Genomic DNA, 13,781 nt, shown 5'->3' with positions numbered 1-13,781 from the left:
AAATCTCAATTTCTTCGAAAGGCAAATTATATATTGTATGGGTATGAAGTAGACATGAATAAATAGGTGTTAAGATTTAAATAACTGACATTGATTGAATAATTGTTAATTGAATAAACATCAAGTCACTTCTCAAACTTTGAACATTTAGGTACAGACTAGTTATGCGACACCACATTGTTAATTATAATATAGTCAAACGTTTCTGTATTTTATTTATATTATATAAGAATTAAAGTTAACGCTTAATTCAAACTAGAAAATAAATGAATTTGTACACTAGAAATTACTTATATGATTTTTAATACGTACATTGATAATTTTCTTTTTCGGATGAAGAAATATTTTTATTCGAAATAGCTTAACTAAATCACGACATAGACTATCACAAAACTCTAATTTAATGGATGACATTGTGAATCCTTTTTATGCATCCAGTTTTCACGTTGATAGGGCTTTAAGAGATGGTTTAAAGAAATGAATACTGCATAAACTTCATGGGTGACTTTAACACTGAAGATAACTATTGGGGAAGAATTGTAAATACACGTTTTATAAGTAGAAGACGAAACAAAAGACGTATCATAAGGTTGCCTGATGCCGGAGTCCGAAGGGAGCCACCATCTTCTTACATCTCTACAGTCGAAAAACACACACACACACAGTGAGGTTAGCCGTTTTCTATACTGACTCTTTTTTACTTTTGGAATAGTTGTCAAGATTGCATTTTCCAGCCTTTTTGGAAGTGAAATATAATTGCAAAATTGATTCCCATTTTTCTTCATCTTGTAATTGGAGTATTTTTATTTTATTTTTAATTTCTTTGCTATTAGCTCCTGCTTATGCTGATAATGGCTGAAACAGCGATTTGGGATGAGAAATAATGGCTTTGGATACTTAAAATTTGCCCTCACTCACATTACTTAATTGAAATATGCTATTAGAGTTACATTGAGGCATTAACTAGTTTTGCTATTATGTCATGGTAAATCAACTATGATTTAGATGAGAATAGTAGTTTATGATGATTTTAGTATGATATTATTGAAAGTTGACTACCTAGAGTTATTTGATTATACCTACTCAGTGTCAGTCACGGAGCCAATAATTCTGATTAGGGGATTCAAAAAATTCAAAAATGTCGTACTTGGAATTTGAACCTGTATTATGGGGTTTCAAACATATATGCTATACGTATGAAAATATTTATGTTATCCTTTTGTTTATGCAGTATAACTTTCCGACAAAGGGAGAACTGTGCTTATAGGAAAACGAGTTATATATAATTTTTTTCCCTCTAATGGGGTAGTTGAAAGATGAAATCTTTATTATATGTTGATCATACATGATACAATTTGTAGGAACGAACAGGAGCTTGTATTTCCGGTTGCTTTGAATGGCGACAGTAGCTTCTGGTGCTTTGGTTTCTTTGGAAGAGCTGGTTCCATCTTCGCCATACTTTAAACACGGGGTCTCTCTTCGCGTTACTGGAAAGTGGGTAATCAGTCTTCGATATCAATGATGATACTTATCTCATTTCTAGCACTTATTTATCTGCCTTGTCTTTCCTGAAATTTCCGATTTTTACCTGCTATAGCCTTTAATTGATCTGCCAATCTATGTTTTTGCTGAAATTATATATAATTCTCCCCTAAACATTATGAGTGAGTGACAATTTTGTCAAACATGAGTGAAGCTCTTTTGAGTAGCTTCTGCTCAATGTAGCCCCATTGGTTTAGTCAGTCTGGAGAGAATCTTACCTTCTATTTTCCTGTTAATTGAATATTTGCTGCTTTATCTAGCTTAGGGTGATATAGTCCGTGAGGATTCATATAGCTGACCGCAACTTGCTTGGTGTTGAGGTGTACTTGTTGTATCCTTTCTACTGTAGTCCAGTGAAAAGCTCCATAAGTCCTTGTGGGATCAAAAGGGTCGCCTTTAGTTCGTCCATCAAGGGTGCTGCTTGTCAATAACAAGCTCAGCGAAATAATCTGTAATTTAACCCTGTCTCAGCTTCACTTATCCCTAAAATTGTTCTTACTTATACCAAGGAGGTGAAGCATCATAGTGCGGTTTTTGTGAGTTAGTCAGAAACTTACTTTTCTAACATAAGGAAGCTAATTCATACTCAAGCCATGCTATTCTTTATGTTTCTTCTAGGCTACAAGAGTATAATGTGGGGACTGCTGTTGCTGTGATTGTTGATAAGAATGCGTCATTAGAAATTGACACACGGCACTTGAATCTCAATCTTCGCGTTGGTTCCATCTTCCAGTTTATTGGAGAACTGCATCTTGAACCCGATCATGAGGTATGAAAACCTGAATATTCATTTCGGGCCACTAGCTGCTTTTAGTTTCTTATGCCCTCTTTAGTCTTAATATTACTCCATTCTAATAGTATCTAGTTATTACTCGCTTCCTATCCCAGGAAAAAGAATACAAAATGTGAGGTAAATGGTGACTTGTCTTTGTGAAGCACTGAGAAAATACTGGTTCTGTTAAGCCTTTAAGGTCACATTAACTGAAATTATAGAATGAGACATGACAATTAGATCACTATGCCACTGCTGTTTTAGTGTCTATTTGTATAAGCTGATTATTTGTTGTCTTTTGCCTTTAAAACGTTACAAGAGCATCCGATACTCTGGCCAGGGATGTTATTTATGATGTGTAATATCGGAATTTCAGCACACTGATTTCTGATTTCAGGCCATTCTAAAGGCACGAGTTGGACGAAATGTAGATGGAATGGATCTCAATCTCTATCGTCAATCTCTGCAGCTTTTGAGAGACTTTCAAGCTGGGCAGTTGAATAGCTAGGCACCTTAATGAAGGATTTATTATTGATAATTTTCCAAAAGTAAGGTTTCAGAATGTAGATATTATTATGGAAACATAGCAAACAAACACAAAATGTGGAGAACAACTCTTACACCTTTATTTTCCTTCATTTCATGTTTGTTTTTATTTCACTGACTTTTTATTAGTTATGCATAGATGTATTAATATCCCAAACGTGTGTTTGGTATAACATGAAATTTTTCTTGAAAAATGTCAATGTTTGCCGTTTGGGTTGCAGATTGAAAATTAATTTTTGTAATAAAACAATATTTAGAGGTTGATCATATCGTTAGCAAACTGCATAATGACTTGATGAAGTTTTTTAAAACAAACAATTAACAATAATGTCTAAGTGTTGAGATATTAAAGTTATTTTATGTATCAATCAACTGGTGGAGTTGAGATGTTGTGAAGGAAAATGATCTCCACCGAAAAGTAAGGAAAGTTATTTTCCTCCATTTAGTGAAAATATATTCTAAACAACTGCAAATTTTCAATTAAAAAAAAAAATCATCCGAAAAATATTTTCCTGATACCACATTTTTTTAATATCGTTAAGTAACATATTTTTATGTTTTCCTCCTTTTCTTTCAGCTATCTCATTTATTTGATCACAATTTGACCCCATATACCGGATGCAAATAAATTTTTAGCAGAAAATGATCGAATGCCAGATTTTAGAACATGCATATGTAGGCCTCCCAGATAGCGTTCAACAATTTTCTCATACCCCTATTTCTAGGACGGCTTGTAAGTAAAGATCTTTTGAATAGGAGCTAAAGCTTTTCTTCCCTTACTTGCCTTTTTCTTGATTTGATTTTCTTAAATTTTTGACCCTACCTCTTTTTTTTTTTTTTTTTTTTTTAATATATATGAGAGATTTATTTTTACACGTACGAAATTTATCTTTTACACATAAGAGATCTAAAAAAATCATTTTCTTAAATTCAAAATTGTAAAGGGCCATGACTTACGAATAGCACCCTAAAAACAATCAATCCATATGTTGATGGTTTAAGTCGTGTGAAGAGCAAGTAGTAAATTGATTTTATAATACTTAATTTTGCTTTGATTCTCTACAAAGCCTCTCTTTGTTCAATTCTAAATCATCATATTGTGACGACCTAAAGGGTCATCACCTGTTTTAATTGAATTCTGTGTCTCCGAGACCCTAGAAACCACATTTAGAGTATTCTTGATTTGCGTGCGCAGTCCGGGCGCGTAGCCGGAAAGCTTAAATATGAAATTCTGTGAAAAATGTTAAGTCTTGATTTTAAAATGAGTTAATTTGACCTCGGTCAACCTTTTGGGTAAACGGACCCGGATCCGTGATTCAACGGTCCCGGAGGATCCGTGATCACCGCTGCAAAGAATGTAGTGCGAGTCATATCCTCACAGATGGCACTTCATAACGATGTAGTCAGCGATGTTTCTAATTCTCTCACTTATGACGCCCTTTTCTTGTAACAAACGCCCAATCTGCTGGGCCCTGGCCTCCAAAATTTGCTCAGCTGCATAATTTTGTTCCTGAAGTTGTTGCAAGTCTATTTCTAACTGTGCCAATGCCGTATAACAGTGTTCCCTTTCAACCTTGAAGTCTTTTGCCTGCTTGATCATTTTGTTTTCCGTGGTGATGACCCTTTTCTTCAGCCTTGCGACTTCATCATCGTACCTTTCTCTCAACTGCTTAACCAGGCGTACCCGTTCATCTGCGCTTTTAGCCAAATGTTTTTGAGCCTTGGCTAGTCCACTTTCTGCTTTGTTCAAATCGAAACTATAGTCACTCACTTTCTGCCTCAGGTTAGCTATGAGCTTTTCATCTATGTCATTTCGAGCTGGATTTTCTGCCGCTACTTTCAATTTCTGAATTTGAGCTCGAAGGGCCTCATTTTCTTTGGCTAGCTTTTTCTTTTCTCCTTCGTCCGCTGCCACTTGCAAGCTATTCTCCAATTGAAGTTCTCTGACTTGCTTTTCCAACTTGCTTATGGTAGCCCTGTACTCGTTTTCTTTGGTCAGCCAATCCCATTTTGCCTGAGCTCCGTTGGTGAATTGCTGGACATGGGGTCTCTTTGTGGGCCTGTCAGACTCATGTTGAACTCGGGAACTTTTACCATACCAAGCAATATAACTGGCTCCACCTCGCCTCTGGATAGGTCTCGTACTTGCGTGTTAGGCCCTAAGAATCTGTACTGATGCCAAACCCGACACACTTTTTCTTCTGGGAAGGCAGCTTTTGGATCTAACTCAATGACTTGCTGACTCAAATCTTCATTGTGTGAGATGGTCTGGTATCGGCCCAACTGACGCAAGACTCTGTGCGGAGCATAAGGCTGGATACTCCGCAGACCCATCAACAGCAAAAAATACACCTCAGCTGACATATAGATTACTTCGTTGACCGAGAGCCATCCGAATGTCCATTCGATCTTATTTGCGGTCAAAGATCTCAAATGAGCATGCCATGCTTCCGTACCATCTGGAAACTTATAACCCTCTACTCGCTTTTCATGTTTTTCAATGCACTCGAAGCCAGTCATACCACAATTCAAGTATCCGGGACGGTGGCAAAGGTGTTCCTCCATCCATATTTGTAACAGCATATTGCACCCTTCAAAGAACTTTGCTCCTTCTCAACGAGTAAGAGCTCGGTAAATTTCTGCTAAGATCAACGGCACTATAGTCCCATTTGCCTTTTTTATCATAAAGTCAGTTATCCCTACTATCCCCATCTCTATGTTCCCGTCTTTTCTCGGGCAAACCAAAATACCCAGGAACGCCACTATGAAAGCTAATCCACTCCGAGTTTCCCACTTGTCTTGATTCCCAGCATGAGTAAGATCTGGTGTTTCGAAGCCACGGGGATTCCCGTAACGTCGATACAGAAAGTAGAAGGTACAAAATCCTTTGGCCAGATTTCCATCTCGGACATCCCGACTGATGCTTAGCAAGTCCAAAAATTTGTAGGGGGTCACTGTTCTTGGTGCTACCGGGTATTGACTTCTGAGATTCCCTTCGAAACCAGCATATCCTGCTATCTCTTCTAGCGTAGGAGTTAACTCAAAATCTGCAAAGTGGAACACATTATGGGATGGGTCCCAAAACGATATCAAGGCCTCAATCACGTCTTTTTTGGGCTTAACCTTCAAAAACCCAATAAGACCGCCCAATGCTTTTGTCATAACTTTCCTGCTGTCGTCCCCCAAATCATGCCACCATATATGTAGCTCCAAAGGGATCTCTTCACGGACTGAGAAAGGTTCATTTTGATTTGTGCTCATCCTGCACATTTATTAAGGTGATTTTAATCAAAAGAAAACTATGACTCATTTTGACTTAAGAGAAAAGACCGTTTTCAAAATTTCCACAAAACATCCGTCCTTGCCAACACGGCCTTTCAGCACTTCAAAAATAAAGATTTTAAAGCTGTGTCAGCTAACCAGCCAAAACCTTTAATAGTGACAAAAGTGGCTGTTCTTGCAAAAACAGCCTTCCGACGCCCTTTTAGGGATATCCGGCTATTTCTGACAAGAATGGCATCACCCTGATTATTTTCAAATTAAAGTAAAAATTTTCCTGGCTACTTTCACAAAAGAAAGTTGGACCCGATGGGGGTTGCCTACGTATCTCACACCTTGTGAGAATCAAACTGGCGTAGTTCGGGCAAGCAAAACAAACTATTTTTTTTTGAAAGCAGGATTTTTTTTCATTTCATTGACAAAGAAAACTATTTTTTGAAAACAACAACTTTTTTCTTCTTTTTTCATTTCATTGGTAAATAAAACAAACTATTTTGAAAACAAAACCCTTTTTTTTTCCTTCCCTTTTTATGTTCTCGAAAATTCGACAGAGTTTCGACACTATTTGGACATTGGTTTTTTTTTTTCAGAACAGGCGATTAACTCTCTTTAACCTTCATACTGATATCCCTCTTTCCGACATTTATAAGCCGGTCAACATGCAAGTCCGAAGCAAATAAATGCACAAGTAGCAAGTAGGATGCATCAGGATGGTCTTTTTGTATCGGGTGCACCTGTCCTAGACAGACCCAATCCCTGTGTTGAGTCTCCAAAGTCAAATGCGCATGATGCAACAAACGTTCCTACTAGGGATCCGGCATGAGGTCTTGTTATACTAGATTTAAAATCTGGGTTTATTGTTCTAGACCTGGCTTACCCGAGCGGACAGCTCGAGCCGAGGGGGGCAGCGTACCGGGAATACAGAAGCTTCGCCAGCTTTGCAACTTGTCCGAACCTCGTTCTAAATTTGGAATATGACTCTAACAGAAAAGTAGTCACACGAAGCGCACACTTCTTCATGATTTAGAAGACTCAGAGAGAAGAGGGATTTCGCAACAATTTATATACAGTTCACAGAATATCAAAGCGGTAAAAGCAATCGATTAACACATAAGGCCCAAATCATGTAACAAAATCAGATAATGGATAAAACCAACTATAACATTTATTCTAAGCTTGAATTCTTGAACCCTGAACCAGAGATTCTGGGTTCTGTCCCCAACAGAGTCGCCAGAGCTGTCACACATCCTTTTTTTACCTACACCCATAGGGAAGGGTATAAAGGAGTTTTTCCAATTAAAGGACAACCGAAATGGGATTTATTTATCAAAAGATTCAGAGTCGCCACTTGGGAGATTTATGGTGTCCCAAGTCACCGGTTGAATCCCGAATCGAGGAAAACATTGACTCTATTTAACAGTCCGCGAACTAGAAATCCGGGTAAGGAATTCTGTTAACCTGGAAGAAGGTATTAGGCATTCCCGAGTTTCATAGTTCTAGCACGGTCGCTCAACTATTATAATCGGCTTAATTATCTGATTTTAGAACATTTTGAACCTATGTGTTAATTTTAACTTTAAAGCCGCTTTTAGTTGATTTTTAAAGAAGATTGAACGTCGTTTAAAACGTGCCTTTAGATCGTGCCACATGAAATGCACCCGCGGTTTGGAACACATTATATTTAACGATTTAGGATTTGGGGTTGGGTCACATAAAATGCGCACCCGAGTTTAGGAAGATAATATCATTAAAATACGCGCTTAAAGCAACTAGACGTTTCAGCTTTGCGAGGGCCATGGAAATTTGCTAAATGGCGTGTCTCGAATTCTAAGGATTAAATCAAAATCAATTAAATGAGGGCCATACATTTTACCATTTTTGTTTGGCATGGCGCATCTCGAATCATTTTATTAAAAAAAAAAGTTTTGAACTAACTCATGAAGGGCGCGAGCCACTTGTAACGTATAATATAGCTCACCCCAGACTAATTAATGAGCATCATTAATTGATTAAAAGACATGAGGGAATTTCTAACTATTTTAAGCCAATATTTAAGCTAAACTTTAATAGCCAATGAGCTAGTAACAAGCAAAACCAATATTTGATTGGGGAGGGCTCAGGCTGGCCGTGAGCCCATCAGCTGACTGCCCAGCACGAGAATCAGATGGGCTCAACATGGAGCCCAAATTGGTGGTCTAATTGCTGGAGGGGAAACTGATCACAAATGGGCCAACGATAGCGGCCCGATTTTAAGATTTAAAACTAACACCTGAAGTAAACTACATTGTTAAGAAGGTTTAGAGTTTGAACAAATGCCAACGACCTTGAGCCAAGGCAAAGCACATTCTTGATGCTAACATACATACTGACGTGAAGTTACGATTCTTGGTTATTATCAATTCATATGCAGGTCGTTTTCACCATTTAAAGTCACCAATTCGAATTTCCAGCAATAAAGAAAATAATTTAAAGTACAAAAAGACTTCATTTATCAACAATGGCCTTGGAACTGCCCAGTTCCAGACCTTGGAAAGAAAGCAGGCACTGGCTGATTTCACTTAAAATAAATAAGAGACTTTCCTATATTGCAACATAACACGCTTCATGCTCAAAGAACAATCGATCTTCTGCATCCTAAAGTCAGAACTTACTACTAATCAGCATTAAAACTACAACACTTAGTGGCTTTATTATAGCCACTCGAATCAGCTATCAAAATACACACAAGTTAATCAACAGGCTCACGTAAATATAGAACCAAATAATCTGAAATAGATTGCCATGAAACATAGTGCCATCAGCATTCTCATTCCTATTTCAACATGTCATTTGAGGTCGAATGAGTACCTGGTTACAACAAAGATAAACAAAAAGCTTGAGAATCAGCTTAGAGCAATACAAGGCTAGCAGGTGTAGCAGCACAGATCAGCAGTAAAACCAAATCAAACCTCTTCCAAAGACCCAACAATTTCAGCTTTTAAACCATTTTTACCCAGATAAAACAAGAGTTCTTTGAAGCCTTTTAAAATTCCATTTGAAACTTAAGATTAGGGAGCAGATTCAGAACCAATTCCCACCCAAGAGATACAAAAATTTCAGGGTATTTTCAGAATCATTCCCCAGCCTTTTGTGCTTTTCAGCCCTTTTTCTCCTTTTTCCAATCTGCCTTGAATGTCAAGTTAGGATGCCTTTATAGTCAAGCTATTAGGGTAGCCTAGAAGAATTCAGATTTGCATTTTAACCCTTTTCCAATTTTGATTTTAGCTCCCATACCCCTAATGCAAATTTCAGAATTTCAAAACCAGTCTCAAAATCCCTTTCCTGGAAGCTTCATAAGGTTGTTACATAAGATTCCCTAAACCAATTACCTAAATTACCCTTTAACCCACTGAAAATTACTTCAGAAATCCTAACGGGTCAAATTGACCCAAGGATATAAACCAAATTAAACGGGCTACATTTGCAAGATGGGTCGGCAACAACTAAAAGCCCAAATCATACATTAAAACCCCTAAATTCTATAAGCCTTTGAAAGGCAGCATAATCCAAGTACAGGAATAATTTTCATAATTAAAAACCTAAACTAAATTACTGCTAATTAACACAAGTAAAGGGAATTAACTAAACTATTAGACGAACTAATTAACTAATTAAGAAAAGATTCCGAATTAACCATGCATGAACAACAAAACTCCGGAACAACTAAGATAATCCAAGAAGAGGAGACGAAGTAGAAAAATAGAAGAAAAGTTAAATAATAAAAAAAAACAAAAACAAACAAACAAGGAAGATACCTAAAACCGGCCCGAAAAACTATCGGGGTATCAAGTTACTGAGCCATACTATGAAAGTATGGGAGAGGGTTGTAGAGCTGAGGGTGAGGAGAATTATGTCTCTCTAGGAAGAAGGGTGAATAGTGACAAACAGTGCCAAATAGTATCAAAATAGTACCTCCACAGTGCCAAACAGTTACGTGAACAGTGATTTCAGCTACTGTTCATCATGGAAAAAGCTGGAGCTCTGAGCTGAAATGGCCACGATGGCCGGCGGACAGCCATCTTTTCCGGCGGGTCAGCTTTCCTCCATCAACGATCAACCTCATACAACACCAAACACCAACCCAACACCTCTAGATTATTCTAAGATCTTGAAACCAAACACTCTAAATCAGTCAGCTTTGGGTAATGCTGCATCTTTAGTGGAACCAATTCCAATACGTCGACCAACGTTTGTAAATGGTCATCCGGTGATTAAATTCACAGAAGCAGAAGTAGATCGAATGAACTTGATTGAAGGCCTCCGATATGCTGTAGTTGGCAAGCTTGCGTATGGATCTCCAGAGATTAGCAAGCTTCGTCAGATTATTCCAGCTCAATGTGGTATTAAAGGTGAGTGTATCATTGGTTTCCTTAGAGATCGTCATGTGTTAATTCGATTAACTCTATGGCAAGACTTCCTCGATTTCACATCGAAGAGTACATACTACATCAAAGCCAAAGATGGTTATGAATACCAATTGCGTACACTTATATACGATGCAAAATTTAAGGCTGGCGAGGAAACTCTGATGGCGTTGGCATGGATTTCCTTCCCTGGACTGTTGCCTACCTATTTTGTTAAGGAAACTCTATTTTCTCTGGCTACAGCAGTGGGTATGCCGATGTGTCTTGATGCAGAAACGATAATAAAACTAGGCTGAGTTGTGCGCGAGTTAAAGTTCTTGTCGATCTGTTGGCAGAGTTACCTAAGAAGATACGAATGGACATCGACGAAGTTGCTGGAGGGGTGAGGACAGAATGGGTAAAGGTACAATATGACATGTTGCCAAAATATTGTAAGGAATGCAAACTTCAAGGGCATGAGGAATTTGAATGTTGGAATTTGCATCCAGAGTTAGTCGAAAGGCAAGGTAATACAAATAATCATTTTGTAAAGAAGTCCACAACAAGAAAGTGGCAGCTGATATGCAAGAGGTTGGACACGATTTTGTGAAACAATCTGATATGGCTACTGCCCAAATACCTCATCAGGGGTCTCTTCACAAAGAGGGACCTTTGATGATACTGTCAAGTGGAAAGGTAGTTGGAAATGTCGGCGAGCAATGGAAGGAAGTGCAAGATAATCGCAACAAGAATAAGGCAGGTGTAACATCTGAAGGTAATCAAATTACGGGCAAAGAATTGGTACCAGTGACTAATGGAGACAATGGACAAATACAAACTAGTAAGGAAGCAGTTCCAGTGGTTAAGATGCAAAAATCTAACAAATTTGTTGTTTTAGAAGTGGATGATGGTGACACTAATGAGTCTAATCAAATAGCTTTAGTGGTTGCAACCAAAAATCAAAGTAATACTATTCAAAATGACACTGCATCTTGGAGTTTGAATGCAGCTGCGCCGGCCTTTAATCCTAATGGTATTGCAGCTTCAACTGATGTTAATAATGATAAGTCTTTTGGGAATAAGAATGGTGAAAGCTTGGTAGCTGCTCAAGATGGAATGTCAAAAGATTTTGACAGAACACTTATTACTGGAGGCAGAGTATGGAGTCAGCAAACTAAGGAAGATGCACTATGTGCTGAATCGAAGAACATAAGGTGCTCAAACACATTTGAATCTTTGAACAATGACCAGGAAGATGTTGAGTGTATTGTGCAACAGATTTCTGGGCAGCAGCACATAGTAAAGGCAATAGAATCAAGCAATCCAGCTGCTAAATGTATTGATGATCAACATAAAGAAACAAGGAAAACAACTACATCGAGGCAGCAACAGTTAGGATCAAGCACAACAGGTGTAGGTCGGATGAAAAATGCAGCACCAACTACATCGGGGCAGCAACAGAATAGTAGAAGCACACCAGCTTCCATTCTTGTCAAGCACTCGATGGGTGAGGCAGCAACACTTGTACAACATAGAGGGACAAATAACAATAAAGGAATGTCGACGGGTAAGGCAGCAGCAATGCAATCTGGGAAGCATCAGCAGCATACAACAACTGCAGCTGCTGTTAATACTAAACCTGGGCAGCAGCAGTCCAATGCAAACACGACTGGGCAGAAGCAGTCTAATGCAAACACGACTGGGCAGCAGCAGTCCAATGCAAACACGACTAGGCAGAAGCAGTCCAATGCAAACACGACTGGGCAACAACAGTCCAATGTAAACACGACTGGAGCTGTAGTAATAGTAACTGATATACATGCTATTTCGTTGGAGGACAGAAAGTTGATGGATGCTTTGTGCAGTCGAAAACCACACAAAAGTGCATTCTTATCATGCTCAAAAACATCTGGAATGAAGCTGAAATTTTCAGTGACAAAGAGTCATGAACCATGTAGTGCAAAGACATTAAAGAGGCATGAACCATTGTGGATGGTTATACAAGATGAAGCAAATCAAAAACTTGAGGCCAACTTACGCGTTGCCATCTCCGAAGAAGCAAAAGAGGAAGAATTTATTGAATTTTGTCCGGAAGAGGCGGCTACAACTAGAGATTTCGATTAAAAGAACAGTGGAAAAAATAAGGTGGCTCAAGAAATAACACTCACGCAACTCCCAATGAGAGCTGCAAAGAAAAAAGAGACTGCTCCCTCCACATCTATGAAGTCCAACAGATCCGACAAGAAATGAAGAACTTTGAAGATTATTTGAAGGCAGTTAAAGAGGATTTTAAGGAAGTTCTAATTGAAGAACTCACAAGTTTGATAAATGAGGGGCAAGATAATAATTTCTACATTGTTTTAGTTTATTATTTTCAAAGCATCATCACTTGTTATAGCGTCATAGAGTGTGTTATAAACTCTATGGCGATCATAGAGTACTTGGTACTTTCAAGTTCCTATTTTTTACATTCTTGCTAGAAGATGAGGCTTTTTCTTTGCCTCAATAGGAATAGTAAGGTAAGGTTTAGCTCGATTTGTGTTGCCCTGGTCCTATGCCTTTGGAAATTATCCACACGGCTGTGAGATTATATGCCCTCGTGAGACTTTGCAGGCAGCTACACCGTGAATCCTCTACATGAGGCTGTCATAAAGCAATGTGAGGCGCAGAGGAGTGATTATATAGCCAAGGCATATGAGTAACAATTTCGGTGCTATTGTCCCCCTTATTTGTACTTTTCCTAATTGCTGTATTTTTCTTTTCTGTTATCAATAAAAACCTAGCCCTAGGCACTTGCCTAGCGGATTGCCAAAAAAAAAAACGGCCCGAAGCAGACTTGATAAACCTTGAAGGACTCTTCGATTTCTTGACTGGAATAGACCCTAACCGTGTGTTTCCATGCAAAAACACACGAATAATGTCTATTACGGTCTTAAATCTTCAAACGGGCCCGTTGATTTGGACTTTGGGATTTAGGGTTCTTCTCTCAGATCAAGATTCGAGAAGTTCCCGAGAGATTCGAAGAAAACCAAGTTGAGATTTGGACAGAGGGGAGTGAGAAGGCTATAGTGTGTGATTTTGGTGGCGTTTGGAGGTGGCGCCGCCACCTACGGTGGTGGAAAAGGGGGCGGTGGTCCCTAGGGTTTGAGGGCAGGTCTATGAAGACGGGGGTGTTGGAACGATGAAATGAGGGGGGGTAGGGTGCGTTTGGACATATATATATTAAAACCCCCCAGTTCTGATCCGCTGGATTAGGCAAT

The 13,781-nt window shown here is 38.6% G+C and overlaps 1 protein-coding gene across 1 annotated transcript; it reads left to right on the top strand.

Annotated features, from left to right (window-relative positions):
- The first annotated feature begins 581 nt into the window (after positions 1-581).
- Positions 582-2,969, top strand: LOC104212741 (CST complex subunit TEN1). The gene is made up of 4 exons (XM_009762088.2): positions 582-669; positions 1,362-1,494; positions 2,161-2,311; positions 2,712-2,969. Exons 2-4 carry the CDS (start codon positions 1,397-1,399, stop codon positions 2,820-2,822), a joined length of 360 nt encoding a protein of 119 aa, XP_009760390.1. The 5' UTR covers positions 582-669; positions 1,362-1,396; the 3' UTR covers positions 2,823-2,969.
- Positions 2,970-13,781: the final 10,812 nt, after the last annotated feature.

This window comes from Nicotiana sylvestris, chromosome 1 (assembly GCF_000393655.2).
Source record: "Nicotiana sylvestris chromosome 1, ASM39365v2, whole genome shotgun sequence".
NCBI lineage: Eukaryota > Viridiplantae > Streptophyta > Magnoliopsida > Solanales > Solanaceae > Nicotiana > Nicotiana sylvestris.
Note: the sequence above shows the minus strand (reverse complement) of the source record. Positions and strands in the feature narration are given on the sequence as shown.

What these genes read in the sequence shown, in the direction of transcription:
- LOC104212741 (XM_009762088.2), top strand. Translation starts at nt 1,397, where the DNA reads ATGGCGACAGTAGCTTCTGGTGCTTTGGTTTCTTTGGAAGAGCTGGTT. An exon ending in TCTCTTCGCGTTACTGGAAA is followed by an intron (nt 1,495 to 2,160) that starts GTGGGTAATCAG and finishes TGTTTCTTCTAG; the next exon opens with GCTACAAGAGTATAATGTGG. An exon ending in ATCTTGAACCCGATCATGAG is followed by an intron (nt 2,312 to 2,711) that starts GTATGAAAACCT and finishes TTCTGATTTCAG; the next exon opens with GCCATTCTAAAGGCACGAGT.